This window comes from Oculina patagonica, chromosome 1, assembly GCF_052425735.1.
Source record: "Oculina patagonica isolate OP01 chromosome 1, crgOcupat, whole genome shotgun sequence".
Lineage (NCBI taxonomy): Eukaryota > Metazoa > Cnidaria > Anthozoa > Scleractinia > Oculinidae > Oculina > Oculina patagonica.
Window position 1 is genome coordinate 20355044 of NC_135758.1, and position 15641 is coordinate 20370684.

Below are 15641 nucleotides of genomic sequence, written 5' to 3' on the forward strand. Positions count from 1 at the left end.
AATTGCAAGGAGGATAACGAGGATAAATTTGATAAAGAGGCTTATAACACAGTATTATTTTCGTACTGATAATCGTACAAAGCTGTGACACAAACGTTAGAGATTACTCGATTACTGTCAGGTTAAAGGTTATTGCGTTAAATTCAGTGTTTTGCTTAAAACGTGACTGAGTACTGATAATATTGTTATATTGGGAAAAATTTTACGTTCGGTCCGCTAAATTCTCATCGTTATATCGGGAATATCGTTATATCGAAGATCGTTATATCGGGGTACTTTCCCATACATTTTACTGTAACTTTTGCCGGGACATGGAATATTCATCGTTATATCGGGGATATCGTTATATCGAGGATCGTTATATCGGGGTTCTACTGTAATTTGCTTGACGAGTTCGTGTGTTACAGTACACACCTTCAGAAGTGATGGTTATAAATTGCAAAAAATGTGAAACTTTTTTCTCTCTTTATTATATATCAAGTTGCAACTAGCCTTTGGGCAGACGTCTCCTAGCAGCAGGAAATAGCAGATACCTGCAAGCAAGCTAAGTTAAAACTAGCGCGAAGTACCGTAAATGATCTAATAAACGCCCGGGGCGTCTATTAAATTTTAGGGGTCCGAGGAGGGGCGTAAGATATGAGGCGTTTATTTCACAAACGCGAAGTTTGCTCGCCGAGTAAGATAGAAAAGAAAGTTTGTGAGTAGGAGACTAATCTATTCTGCGCTAATGCCTGGAGATGTCGTTCATAGTTCGATATCGATGTCTTCATTGTCAACAACGTTGGCATCGGTGGCCTCTTCGATGTCCGAGTCAAGCAAGAAACTAGATAAATTGCGTGACTTTACTCTATGGAGCGTTGCCTTGGTTTTTGAGGCGATATTTGGAGGGGGCGTCTATAAGACGGGCGTTTATTAGAAAGGGGCGTCTAATACAATCTTGACTACCTTAGAGGGGGCATTTATTTGATACCAGGCGTTTATTTGAGAGTGGGCGTTTATTAGTTCAATTATGGTACTCATAAAATTCGCACTTGCCTAGGTGCGGTCTAGGTCCATTGAGAGGGGAGCGTAGATACAATGTCCGTTTACCACCTACTGATTGGTTAAATGGATTGGAATAACTGAAAAATAGTAGGCGTGTGAACGTTTCTAACCGACATTATCCTTAGTAGCATCCACTAACTACATGTATTATGTTAGCATGCAGCTGTCAGGATGGCCGAGCGGTCTAAGGCGCTGCGTTCAGGTCGCAGTCTATTCGTGTAGGCGTGGGTTCGAATCCCACTACTGACAATACGCCCACAGTGTTTTTGTAAACTCATGCAACTTCCTGGCAAAATAACAGCTTTACCGAATTACAGAGGGAAGAGAGAAAATCCGCGACTACAATGAACAAACATAAATTCCGGCAAAAGTTTTTATTCAAACAATGTACTAAAGGTTACAAAAATAGCTGGAAAAAGTTAACATACATGTTAAGCGAAATCGACTACACATAGAAAAAATATATATGCTTATTTATACTTAATGAACATATTAAGTAAAAACTTCCTCCTATATATATTACTTCAGTCCCCGTGAGGAATTTTATACTGATTTAGTTTAAAGCAGGATTATATATTTATTCACAAAGTACCCAAATGTCAGTTTTTGTGCGGAATTTCGAGAGCTGTTGGATCGCGATAAAAGTTACGTCAAGTCAACACAAATGCAAGGTTTTGGATTATTCGGATGAAACTCAACGGGAATCAGTCGAAGCTGTCTTTCCAACTTCCCAGTTCTCGCGTAAACCTTATTCTGAACATTGAGATAATTGTAACTGGTTCTGTGGCAGTTGCCGCACTTCAAAAAGTGCCTCAATATTTTGACCATCTCTACTCGATTATTATAAATGTTGTATACAAAGTCAGCAAGAAAACCTACTGAGTACTCATGGGTAACTTGCAGCCTCTAAATAAGTTTTTTTTTTCTTTGCGTAAGAAAAGCGTTTATGAGCCATTTAACTAGAAAACCAATGCCTAATATTATTGACTTAAGTGTTACCACTCGAACAGCTATATATGTCGGTGTTGTTAGGCCTCTTTATTCACGACTTGCTGGATTCACATATATATATGTAAAAACTCATGGATCTACTTTGCAGTGTACTAGTAGTTCTTGAATCATTACCAACTCCGCCCTACACTGGGCTTGAACAATACACAGACTAGCCTAGCCTAAAACAGAGTCTGGATGCAGTTTATGTGACAAGCAGCCAGCAATCAAACTGACAGTTGACTGATCCAACATTTTCACCGACAAATCATGCCTTGACTTCAATATCCTTTACTGGCGACTGGAAAAGGCTAAGTCACAAATTTTGCCTTGGCTTCACAAGTGACATGATTGACATGACTTATACATGTATATGACGCACAGAAAACTTATACTAACAGCTGCAAATTATGCCTCCACATCCAGACCCTCTAAAGACTAAATCTTCTTAAACCATTGGTATACATATAGTTGATCAACCTACTCCCTTGAGGTCTTGATACTAAGTTAGTCTTCAACTTTGTATTTAACAGCTAAGATAAGCCTTGGCCGTTTAGGCGCATAATTCCTGGTGAGAAAAAGAAAAAAAAATGTTGTTGTACGCAGTAAGCACGCGCACAGGGAGGAGAGGTAACCACAGCACTCGCAGTTTCTTTTTCATTTTTCTTCGTCGTATTACCGTAAAAGCACTGTAAAGGCCCTCTTCTATAATAACCCCCCCCCCCCCCCGCCTGGAATTTTATTTTAAATAAGCTCCCTCCCCGTCCCTAGATAGTAGATCATGACAATCATTTGAACAAGAAAACGAGATCGTACAATACAATAACTTTTTATTGTTAGTTTTGTGTGAAAATATTTTTTATGTACCCTAACTGATTTATGATGTGAAATAAGCCCTCAACCCTGAAAAGGTCTCGAAAAGAATAAGCCCCCCCCCCCCCCCCCCATTCCCGGCGCGGTTTTCTAGCATTACAATCTTTGAAATTGTACAATATTCTGCGAGAATGTTAGTAACGTCAAAGTAAAAAATTATGGAAAATAGAAATTGAAAAATTTATTGAAAAGTTGGAGTGGGCGGGGTGACTTGTATCTGGGAGGCTTATAAACAGCTATTTTTTTGATGGTGGCAGGTGGGCCCCCGGGGTATGATAATAAGCGAAAGCATTCAGTTCATACCCGGTGTTTTATGGTTTCGCCTTGTGGACAGAAAAACCAAAGTCTGAGAGAATTCAAAAGTGCATTGCTTCATACACCACAAAGTTTTTGAGTTTCCTCAAACCCGTTTTCGAATTTGCACGAAATATAAAAATGTAAAGGCTACAATCCACCTACCTCTAAATCCATATTCGTCGACTTTTGCACCTTAATTTACTTTTCCTAGTTCTTCTTTTCCACTGAAAGAAGATTCATACAGTGGTTTTGAAATTTCTTTAGCACTACTGCAGCCAGGCAGGCCTGTAAGACTATACGTCGAGTCATACAGTGGGTTTGCTGCAGCCATTTTAGGTTCCGATTTGAGCGTAGAGAAACTTGTCTCCATTTGGTTGTCACTGCTATGTGTAGAGTGCGAATTGCCCGTGGTCTGACGCCCATCATCGTCTTCCGTTCCTGTGGCGATTTTCACTGGTTAAAGAAACAGGACGGGTTGTTAGTAAGTTTTTGAGACTTCTTTAGCTTTTGTGACACAAAAATCAACTCCCTTTGCACTCTCAGCGTCCATTTTTACACATGACTTTCCTCAATCTATTCGGAATTAAGAGCCTAATGGCAGGTATATAAGTATCATAAAACGGGGTTAAAATTAAAGCGGTAAAATGAAACCCCTCTTCAAAGTCATTTTGGGGCTAAAAGTGTATTATAACAATTTGCTGTTTTCAGATTAAAACAAGTAACACTACACTTACGGTTAGGCAACTCTGTTTCTTCAGGCCGTTGTGCTACGGCGATTGTCCTGAAAATAACAATCAAAAACATAGTCAAGTTTTTTTGCTTGTAATTTTTTGCTTTGGTGTTAAGGGGGTCCTTCTTAGCTATAGATCTAAAGCAGTTGCTAAGGAGTTGCTGAAGATGGTTTTTGGTGGCAAGTCATTTTGAAACGCTTGGTAACGCTAAATGTGAATTTTCAGTTTAGTTTTGCGTCACATTAACGTTAAAAAATTGATATTGCCAGCGCGTAACTAGTGGCATACCCAAACCGTCGTAGCCTTCTCCTACGTATGAAATTACCGTTTACATGTAAAAATGGAACGCCATTGAAGGAAAGTCTGAAAGTACGGGTGTTCACTACCCCATAACGTTTATAATAATACAGATTCCATAAAAACCATACAAAGAATTAAGCATATGGAGGTTCTTTATGCATGTGTTGGCACTGAATTTAAAATGTTTTTTTTTTTTTTTCGTTTCTGGTCACGTGACTTGAAACTGTTGAAGGACTCTTCAATAGGAGGTTTGGTGTCTAAAAAGACGTTAAGAAACCTTTCTTACAGCAAATTGGTATAGCAAAAAAGGAACCCTTAAGATTCGAGAATATAAAATTAAATGTCAATCGTGATTGGTCATTTCTATAAGAGCGGTTTTTGTTTAACAATGAGTTAAGTGTCGTAAAACCAAAACCAAAGTAATCACTCTGGCCAATCATAAAGAACAAAGAAAACTCAGTGAGACAATCCAAACTCGAGACAAAAACATGTAGCGGCCGCGAAGTGCGGGAAGACCTGTGCAAGTGAGTCATGATTGGTTTTTGTTTTACTTCCATTTAAGAGAAAGTAGCTTAAAACCAATCATAAAGCGTAGTTAAGCAAAACCAAAGTATTTCCGGATTACTTTCGAGACTCAATCGAACATTGCTCTATATCCGCAAGTATTGCAAATGTAAGACTGTAATTATAGTGCCTAACTATGTTAAAACTTGCGGTTATCTTTCACGAATGAATTTCTAGTACCTTAAGAATGTCGTCGTTAAAATAGCCTGAAATGTCAATCGTTTATCTTAACCCGAGAAGACGACTGTCATTTCCCCTTTAATGATACCTGTAACTTGTAGATGGCGAAACATTTACGAGTTGAGATCGGACCTACCGTAAACTCTTCTTTCTACATCTGCAGATGCCCCAGGAAACCACCAGAAGTACGATTACACCAGCCACACACGAACCGATTACAACTGAAGTCCATCTTGAAATATCTTTGCCGTGCTGGGCCCTCAAGTTAGATGCAATCAAGATCTGTGCGGTGGTTTGGTCACGAGAGGCTAGCAGAGCCCCACCCGTGGGATTTTTTAGTACAATCCAGATCACGATTTCAGGCGTCTCCATCTCATTGTTGACATTTAAAATGAAAGAGTCATTCCATTGGCCATCTGTCATGAATACCTTCCCGGATGTTGGCTGTATCAGGTCCAGGCTGTTCGATGAATCATTTTGATACAGCGACCATGGCACTGTAATGTTACCTTGTGAACCCTTGGATCTTCGAACACAAATCTCCAGTTTGGTAACTTGCTCCACGCGCAAGACTTGGATGTCCCCATTTGAATCATAAACTATCAAAATCGAATAAAAGGTAAGGACTCCGTTTACTTAATTTTTGGTCTTTTTCTAACAAAGAACAGAGGAATAACTTTTGATGTGAGGATCAAAGAACACAAAGATATCGTAGAAAAAAAGGAAATTTCGGTGATTTTTTGCAGATGATTGCCCTGAAATAAAAGGAATTTAAGCGAAATCGCAAAAAGAAGTAACACTGTCAGTTTGATTTCGTGAGGTATGAATATCTTTAGCCCCTCTTGTTCCAAATCATGGATACCTTGCCCGTGAAATTTTGTTCTTCGAAAAGTAATGCCTTATAATCTTTGTAATTGTAGCTTGAGAAATGAGTATCGAATTACCTTCCTTTATGTGCTTAAGAAAAATACGTCATACGATTCACTTTATCAGAAAGACGTTATAAAGCACTACTCCAACAATAAATATGTACTTTCATGAAAATGACAAATACAAAATTGGCCAGTTCGTTAAATACTTACTTGAGCGATTCTTATCGAACAGAATCAAGCCATTCTGCGCAGAGAACGAGAAAAAGAACGCGAATTGAGTCAAATGACAAACGTTAAGTTCCAGAAGTTTAATGGAGCGGTTCACGTGACTCCAAGGTTCTGGACAAGTAAGGGCCGCGTCAAACCTGGAAGAAAAAAACAAACAAGCATTGAAATATAACCTTTCATCTTGATGTTTATTGGTGCTTTTAAAATGGTACTCCAGTGCGTTTTCACAAGTTGAGTTTTTATAGAAAAAGAAGGCACATTCGATCCTTTGTTTTGCAGGTCTTCTGCAAAAATCGTTAAATCTGAGCTGCTACTGAAACTATCGCTGAAAAAGTTGTAAGAACCCTACAAAGAAGAATCTTCGCATGTGTCCGCCATTTTTATTCCTATGAATGACTCACGAGGTTGAGTTACCTATTAATAAATTTCTATACAAAATCGCGATTGTTATCGGAAACTTTATAATAACCTATTTTTTTAAGAGGATTTTCACAGACGGAGAATCATTGTTGCTTGTTCCGTGTTATGATCTCCTAATCTAGAGCTCATATCAAGTAAAAGCAGCAAATATAAAGACATTTACCAGGTTTTGTTTTCCGGATCCCACAAATAAAGTACAGGGTCTATATCTTCCTTGGTGACTTCATTATTGACGTGCTTTTTGTTGGCTTTAACCAAGTTATCGACGTCATAGAACATGGAGAGTTTGATTGGCTTAACAAACTGAAATCCTTCTTGCACTGTGTCGTTCTTTGGATCCAAAGCTTTGATCTGGAAACTGTAGTTTCCAAGCATGAATTGCTGTCAAGATTAGAATCGTAAAATCGTACAACAATAAAACAACATAATTTCAAACCAATAATGACACCGTACGAGAATACAATTCAGACCAAAGTATTGGGAGGTAATTACTAATATATATAACTATTCATCGTATATGCAAATAAAAGCGCGCTGATAAAGGATGCAGCGACTTATCACTTATTGGATACAGCAGTAAAAGACAGATCGGGGACAGAAAACCTTTTCATCTGATTATTGTTGGAATAACACCTTAAGCCTTTAGGTATAACCCCTGAGGTCAGCATAACTAGTTTCTTATTGGTCGACCATACATTTCCTGTAGAACTAGTTGGAAAAGTTGTAATACTATAAGGGCAGTTTTCTGTCGGCGAACATTTGTTTTACTCCATTATCATGATTTGCATTCTTGACCGTTTTATTGACACGGAGAGAAGAAATTACATTTTGGTCACTATTAAGATAAGAAAGTGAGGGGGGGGGGGTAAAAAAGGAACAAACCGGGGGCAAACAGAATCATTGAGAAGCCAAATGCAAGAAAGTAACGGGATCATGTAAGGGTATTATTCAAAATTTAGCTTTCTAATTAATGAGACAGTTATCCAAATCTTCTACACCAACATAAGCTAACTGTTCTTTCAAGCCAGAAGGGTGATATCCCTACGTACCTTTGGTTTTGTCTTGCTCGGATTACTGACAGGACCCTCTTCAGTTTTATTTCCGTTTAGCGTTTTTTCATCCAAGCTGTAACAACGCAACTTCACTTCCTCTTCAACAGCTCCTTCAGGTACAGTCAATGTCCCGAATGTTTGCCCGACGCCTCCATCCTTACGCGTTCCATTGTCGTTCACATTTACAGTATCAAAGAAAAACGATGCTTTTGTTGAATTATCAAAGACATATTCGGATTTCCCGACCACAATTCCGTTGGAGGAAAGCCAATCCGACAGCAAACCAGCCCCGTTTGTTGCTCGAACGGTTGCGTAATATTTCTTACCGACTTCGAGAGCGCCGTCTTTAAGTTTGGCACGCCATACGGTGATATTAATAACTTCTTCAAAATCTTTGACGTCGACTAAACCGGGACCTGTCCCCCACGCTACCTCGTACGACGTTACTCCACTTTCTAGATCACGCGCATAGAAGTAGGCGAAAATTATATCAAGAAAAACCTATAATAAACATAAAAAAAAAATTTACGTGTTAGTGTCTGGAAGACTATCAATTTGAGTTTAGCTGGACTTAAACAGACATATACTATTGGGATATTATATTGGACTTTCGTTTTTCCTACCTGATAGTCCATATCTGGTCCCATGACCCCATCCCTGACATATTTCATGACAGGTGGTGTGGTATCTATGGTAACGCCATCACTGTGAGCAGCTGAACACATGCGAGCTCCATTGCAGGCAATCACTGTGACGTAATAGGAATCTCCATGCTTCAAACGAAATCCATAGTGACTTCCATTAGGCCTCATTCCGGTGCTTTCGCACACCCGGATGTCATCTGTCATTGGCTTCCTGCCCACACACCAAAAATACTCTACAATGCCGCTTTCATTGTCCAGGAAATCAATCCATCTGGCATTGATCGCTTGCGTGTTGTTGGTAAAATTTACGTCCGAATCATGAAGATCACGAGTAGAACACTGGCTGTTTTCACCAAATGTTGAGTTTTCGGAACAGTTTTTGTTCTGATCATTGCCAAGTCCATCGTACACTACTCCAGGCACAGGAGCGGTTGAGTCGATCACAAACGAATCTGAAAACGAGCTCCTTGAAACACCAGCCCGGGTGGTTTCAAATAGTTCCACAGTGTAAACGTGCTCAGACCCAGCAACGAAAAACGATCCATCCTTTAAGTGAAGATTGACTCCATTTGTTGTGTTACTCAAACGTTTGGTTGAAACACAGGACGTGTCATCACAAATTCCTGATTTGAAACTAGGATAATTAATATGAGGTGAGAGGCAAATTTTCCCTGCGCACACTGTACAACTTTCCACAAAGCCTCCAAATGATTTTCTTCCCTGTTCACAAGGTTCACAAGATATTGGACGCAAGCTCTGTAAACCAGAAATACTTGTACGGAAGTGGTTCAATGGACAATATGTTGCCATGAAAACTCTTCCCGTGCTTGCCCATTGATCACTGGTAGGCCACGTACGGACGCCTGGTATTCCGAATAGGATAGTGTCACCCTTGAAGGACACAGATGTTCGAGTCCCCATGCCATCAACTCGTAATCCACTTTCTCTGGCAAGCAACGATCCCAGATTGACACATTCCTTAGATCCTTCTCCTTGATAAGGGTTATTAGAATAAATTCCCTGGAAGCCAAGCAATTGGACCCCTTCGGCGCCGTCTAGTGTTTGTATGCCAAGAGCAACAATGATTCCTTCCTCTCGGGTGTTTACATCAAGATTTCCACTCAATTTAGCATAATCCCGCCAAGCGTTGTACTCGCACACCTCATGGTACGAGTTTGACGTGGTGTTAAACTGGAACACTTTAAGTAATCTTGATGTCTTAGACAATACAACAAGAGCATCAGTCTCGGTAAGGTGTATTGACAGAGGTGCCACTCGGTTTACAGACTCAGCAAGACAAATCGTCTTACGCATAGCCAAGGTCGATATTGAGTATATAAAGACACAGCAATTCTTTCCGTGTCCAGCAGCTATCGCCAAATTACGCTTATTCAAAGATATTGAATGTCCAAAATTTGCATCGTTCACTTCTCCAATGGCCTGAGTAAACGTCCACTTCCCAAAATTCTCTCGAAAAACGCCGACAACACTGCTATTGGTGGTTGAGTTTGTTCCGGTTACTGCAATTGCGTGCTCATTGAGGGCGAACGTCTCTCCAAGGCTATTTGCCCATGTTTCATTTTCAGAGCAATGCGACGTTGAAACGTTTTTGCATTTACCAATTACGATGCTCTTGCCTAATACTGTATCGCCAGTGTCGCTCGCAACACGCTCGTAGAGGTAAACCTTATCATTCCCAAGGAAACCTGTTTTGTTTTGATATAAAGCTATTCTAACTCTTGCATTAGAATTGGAGTGGTTATTCAGTGTAACTGATTTGCTTTCAGTTCGATTTTTCAGTGACTGTAGCACCACTTTACCTTTACATCCAATGGCTACATCATCATTTGGTAAAAGTACAAGGGAAACACCAAAGTCTTCGGTTGGCAAGGTTGGCTTGAGGTGTGTGTCGCTGAAGGCCGTTGTTGCATTGAAAGACTGTTTGGAACAGCATGGACCCCTTGAGTTAGCGAAACCGGGGATTACTTTCATTGTTTTGGACTGGAATGTGGTATTTATATCATTTTTAGCACTTGTCACTTTCTTGACAATGATTTTAAATTGGGCCATAGAACTAAAAATATTCTGCTCGAGAATGAAATTTGTTTTGTTGTGTGTTACGTTTGTATCACTTCTGACAATGAGTTCTAACTCCGCTGGAGAAGAGATATAGGTGATATCAGTGTCTAACGCACTTTGGTTGACAGGCGGAATCCTCAGGTTCGGCCACCAACGCATGTGTTCATTTTCGGCAGCTTTGTCATGGTTTTCAAGACATCGAGTTGGTGGAGGACTTGGTTCAATTTTCAGTCCATCGCTGGAAGCCTCGTTGTAGATATCACCCTGATTCCACACCCTTACTATGCCACGGTAACGTTCCCACGGATGGAAAGTTATACTTCTTATTGTTACGTTGCGGAGCCATGACGGCACGTCCATGAAGGGCTGCTTAAGCGGCTCGCCATTCCAAGAAATTTCCTGGAGAATTCGTGGCACAGAACGGTTGGAGGATAGTTTTGTGATTGCTACCTGAAAACGCAAGCATGAAGCTTCGTCGGGATAACTTCCAGTGATATTCCACCTCAGTGACAAACTTTGAGTGGTGGCCGTCCAATCGACGTCTGTGAAATTGCTTGTGTTAAAGCTTGAAATATCTATTACTTTGTCAAGGGTCGGTGCTATGGTAATGACTACACATGGATCTGATATTATTGGCCTTCTAAGCTTCGCTCCATTGACGGCATACACAGTAGAGAATAGTTTCGTTCCCGAGCGAAGTCTGTTGACAATCGCAACGCCTTTTGTTTTCATTCCCACCGACCGAATAGAAACGACGTCACATAAAGCTTTTGCTGTTCCAACACACCAGTAATACTTCACTATTCCACTCTCCTCGTCCTCAAATTTTTTCCAGCTGGACGTCAGGTGTTCTTCAGTACATCTAAACTTGATGAAAGAATTACTTTCATTATCTTTGGACATTGTTTGATTGCTTCTGCAGGGTGCTGTTGAATCCCAGAAGTATCCATCATTTTTTGGAGTAGGTAACGTCAAATCGATCAAGACGCCATCACTTTTTGCCTCTGATGACAAGCCAATTCCATTGGTACCTCGTACGATAGCGTAGTACGTCCTGCCGTGAGTAAGGTGAAGGTCATCGAACATGTAGCTTGTGTTCAATCCTACATCAATAAAGGTGGTGACTGTGCACTTTTGGAGAACAGAACTCAGACAAACTTCATAGTTTAATATGCAACTTTCGTCGTCAGTGAAAGGAGTCCAGCTGTAACAAACAATTGTGAAGAAAAGGTTATTAAAAGCTTTGTCTACCGGTCCAGCAGCTGATCAAGAATAATGAGCTTAGAGACGATCAAGGTCACTGAAGTGAGTTCAAAAACATCCGTCAATATATAGCTACACGAATGGAGAGATAAATCACTGTTGATGTTATTTGGTGAAACTCTGGTTATTTGTTAATAACCCGAGTTTGTCAATCAATCAGAAAGCTAGAAATGAAATAGCTAAGAGAATATAGGGGTCTAAGAGTTAAACGATCTAGGTCGTTGTTACCTCTAATAACAAGTAACTCTACAAATTGTGGGTTGAAAGCACTTTTATCGTTTTTTGTTTGCATTATAATATTTCTAAATGGTGCGTTACCTGACAACCACTTTAGTAGAATCTGACTGGTAGGTAACATGCATGTTCTCAGCACCAACCCATACTTTGCCTTCTATCGGAGGGGTGAAATCGACTGTGAATCCATCGGAGAAAGCATCCGCTTTAAGCCCAGCGCCGTTCATGGCCCTTACCATAACCTTGTATTCAACACCACTCTCGAGATCTAAACCTGTCAAAACCAAAAACATTCTTAAATAATGCAGTATTTTATTTTATAAATTGCGATTGAAGTTTCAAGTAAGCAACATTACTCTTTGTCAGATCACTTGGAACTGAAAACGATTCTTTATTTTTGTAAGGGTTAATAATCAGCCACAAATGAATAACAACGGGTAAATTATCTTACCTGTGATGGTAACGTTAGTAGTTTTCCCCACTGCAGTGAAGGGCTGAGGACAGGAGGACAAGTTCCTAGCATCACATAAAGCGACTTCGTAAGACTCGATACCAGACTCCAAGTCCACGTAGTCAAACCAACGTGCACTTATGTCATCTTCACCATTGGCATAATCTACATCTGATGCCATTCCATCTGTCACAGTACCGGAAATGGGTGGGGTATCATCAACTGTCACTCCATCTGATGTAACTGATGTTGTCACACCTGCGCCATTGGTTGCTTTGACTGTGATATAGTACCGCTGACCATTCATGATCGGCTCGGGTAGAACCGTGAAGACAGAACTGGTTTCGTGACCTAGTTCCGTTAATTGTACAAGATCGCAAGTACCAGAGGACCACCCTGCACACCAAGAGACACTTAGTATGTCACTTTCTAGGTCTTCAAAAGCATTCCAGTGAGCTGCAACGAGGATTCTGCTCGGTTGAATATCAATGTCTTTACTATCTTCATTTCCATCTAGTATTGCACCTCCATTGATAGGTCCTGTTAACATTGACAACAAAGTTTGTAAATTGACATGTACATGCTATTTTGTATAAAAGTAAAGATATTTTACGGTTAAATAAAATTGACCTTCAATGTTAACTATGTTTCGACTACTTCTCCAAGCAGGGTTAACATTGTCACATTGACAGTACCAATAGTTATATCCGAACGGTAGACAACTTCAGCGTTAGCATCAAGTCAATGAACATAATGACTTGATCAATTAATCTTATTGTTTATCACTTTTATTAAAGATAAAGATGTAGGTTTCAGTATATAATAGAGCCACATGCAGACGTCACCAAATGTAACGAACAAAACTTGCAATAAATTTCCGCAGATTAACATGCAGAAACCTTTAAGTCTTTCCCCATTGAATAAACTACAAATACTACAATTAAAGAATCCTCATTCCTGGTAGATATTCTTCAATATAGAAAATTGTTAGTGTTTGTACCTGTTCTGTCAATAAAAATCCCATCAGACGATTTAACATCACTTGTAAGACCAGCTCCGTTCACCGCCGCAACAGAAACGAAGTACGTTTCTCCTTGAACAAGTGGCAAGTCTTGAAAATTGTAAGAAGTGGTGTTTCTCACGTCAGTAATGTTCTTGCTGTTACATCTTCCTGGCTTAGTTCCAACACAAACGTGGAAAATCTGGATACCACTCTCTCCATCCCAAAACCCATTCCAGTGAACAGCAGTTAGGGAATGTGTGAACTTCACATGTTCTGTGGTATCCTCCAAGTCTGGTGCCAAACTTCTACTGATAGTTATCTCACCCATCGAAGGGGGCGTTGAGTCAACCACGAAGCCATCTGAATAGAGTTCTGTGAACAGTCCAACGTAGTTTTCAGCTCGAAATTTCGCTACATACTTAATTCCTTCTTTGAATTCCAGGTCAGCCACACAGATAGATGTTTGGTTGCCTACATCCATTTTATGCAGCAAGCAGTCATTGCTGTTCAGCGCAGAGCAAACGGATACCTCGCTTTTCAATACACCACTTTCAGAGTCCACGACATTCCATCCAATACAGACACCGTCTTTGGAACTAAAGTAGTCAACATCAACATCACCTTGGCCTAGCTGCAAGTCCAGGACCTAATAAAGTTAAATGTTATTAACAATACAATTTCACTCACATGAAGAAACAAATTAAAGAAAGCGTCTGTGATGGTGCAAAAAATCTCAATTTCCTTAAAAGCTTTGTTCCGGTTCTTCCAATCCCCAAAAGAATACAAGACCCAATATCACATGCATCTTTCTCCTACTAAGTAATTGTCCGGCTAAATAAATAAAGAAATTATTTAAATCATTAACCGGCAGCTTAAAGCTTTGCCCATTGTTTATTTTTAAGATATAAAATATTTTTCCCAGTTGTACGTACCTTTGAGAGAATTGGCGCAGTTTTGTCAATTTTAATTCCGTCTGAAGTAACCGAAGTGAAGGCACCTGCGTTGTTGAAGGTACTGACGGTGACATATACTGATATTCCTCCAGGAAGTGGTGGCAGAATCTGTTTACCAGCATACGTGCGATCACCAACGTCAGTTTCGGAAATGATGTCGCAGATACCCTTTCCCGTGCCAGCACACCAGGTGTACCCAGTAATTTCTGATTCGTCATCCTGGAACTCATCCCAGTTGGCATAAATGTACGCACCATCTGCTTGGTAATCAATGTCCATGAGTGTCTGGCCATCTCTCACCTTTCCTCCTACAGCTGGAGTACTGTCAACTATAATACCATTAGAGGTTGCAGTTGTGATGTAACCGGACTCACTCGTTGCACGTACGGTAACAAAGTACCTCCCACTGTGATTCAAGCTCAATCCTGCTACTGTTCCTTTTAGTTTGATGCCAAAACTAATAAAGGTGCTCACATCACATGTGTTTCGTTCTGCTCCTATACACATCTCGTAATTAATGATTCTGCCATTAACATCAGTAAATGGCGACCAGGTAGCTGAGAGTTGAGTAGATGAGCTTTGAAATTCGCTATCCTTCCGTCGCTCTAATCCATCATACACAGTCCCTGAAGATGGTTTTGCACCAGCCATTATAAACTCGTTGGAAGTAGCTTCACTGAATAAGCCAACTTTATTAAACGCTCGGACAATTACGACATAAGATACACCATAGTCAATGCCAACGATGTTGATCTTCATTGTTGTTATAACGCCAACGTTTCGATATGGAATAATACACTTATCCTTGGTACCTGCTTGACAAATGGCGCATTCGAAGTGGCTCAAACTACTTTCGCCATCTGAAAATCCACTCCATTTAGCTGTAATTGAATCTACGTTTTTAAAGTAGGTGGTTCCGGTAGTTTTTCCTACAGTAACGTTTCCAGCTGACGGTGGTGTTGCATCAATAAGAAGTGGCAAGGCGACAACCGTTGAAGTAATTCCAGCGCCATTGGTCACAACTAACATTACAAACACGACAGTACCTGAAGCCAGTGACTCAGACATGAAGTGTTTCACAAACGTATCTCCTGGATCTACTGCAGTTAAGGGGACGATATTACACGAGCTGTTATTAGTGCTTGCACACCATTCAACGGATGAAATTCCACTTTCCTTGTCGTAAGGTTTATCCCAATAGAATGCTAATGACACCATACCATGGAAACCATCGTCTTGAGGCATATGTTCTTCGTTCCTATCAACGTCATGGTGGACCCTCCCTATCACAGGTGGAGAGGTATCGACAGTGATACCATTAGAGTGGATTACTTCTTTAAGACCTGCTCCATTGGTAGCCTCGACGGTAAAGAAATACTGCAAGCCTTCTTGAGGGGCAATTGAATGGTGAACAGTGGTGTTAAGTCCAGCAGAAGTCATGCTTTTTACTGCACAGCTTCCTG

General features: G+C 40.3%; 1 protein-coding gene and 1 non-coding gene across 2 annotated transcripts in view; one reads left to right on the forward strand and one right to left on the reverse strand.

Moving 5' to 3' along the window:
• The first annotated feature begins 1209 nt into the window (after positions 1–1209).
• Positions 1210–1293, forward strand: Trnal-cag (transfer RNA leucine (anticodon CAG)). The gene has a single exon. It is a non-coding gene; the product is annotated as a tRNA-Leu (tRNA).
• A 106-nt stretch (positions 1294–1399) lies between these two features.
• LOC144661584 (uncharacterized) overlaps positions 1400–15641 on the reverse strand; it is a 42833-nt gene continuing 28591 nt past the window's right edge. Inside the window, exons 4-15 of the mRNA XM_078522389.1 lie at positions 14158–15638; positions 13223–13871; positions 12223–12762; positions 11856–12045; positions 8175–11478; positions 7549–8052; positions 6663–6880; positions 6062–6216; positions 5116–5578; positions 3939–3985; positions 3367–3657; positions 1400–2602 (exon numbers count right to left, since the gene is read on the reverse strand). Coding sequence (XP_078378515.1) covers positions 3398–3657; positions 3939–3985; positions 5116–5578; positions 6062–6216; positions 6663–6880; positions 7549–8052; positions 8175–11478; positions 11856–12045; positions 12223–12762; positions 13223–13871; positions 14158–15638 — 7811 coding nt within the window. The 3' untranslated portion in view covers positions 1400–2602; positions 3367–3397. The remainder of the gene's footprint in view (positions 2603–3366; positions 3658–3938; positions 3986–5115; positions 5579–6061; positions 6217–6662; positions 6881–7548; positions 8053–8174; positions 11479–11855; positions 12046–12222; positions 12763–13222; positions 13872–14157; positions 15639–15641) is intronic.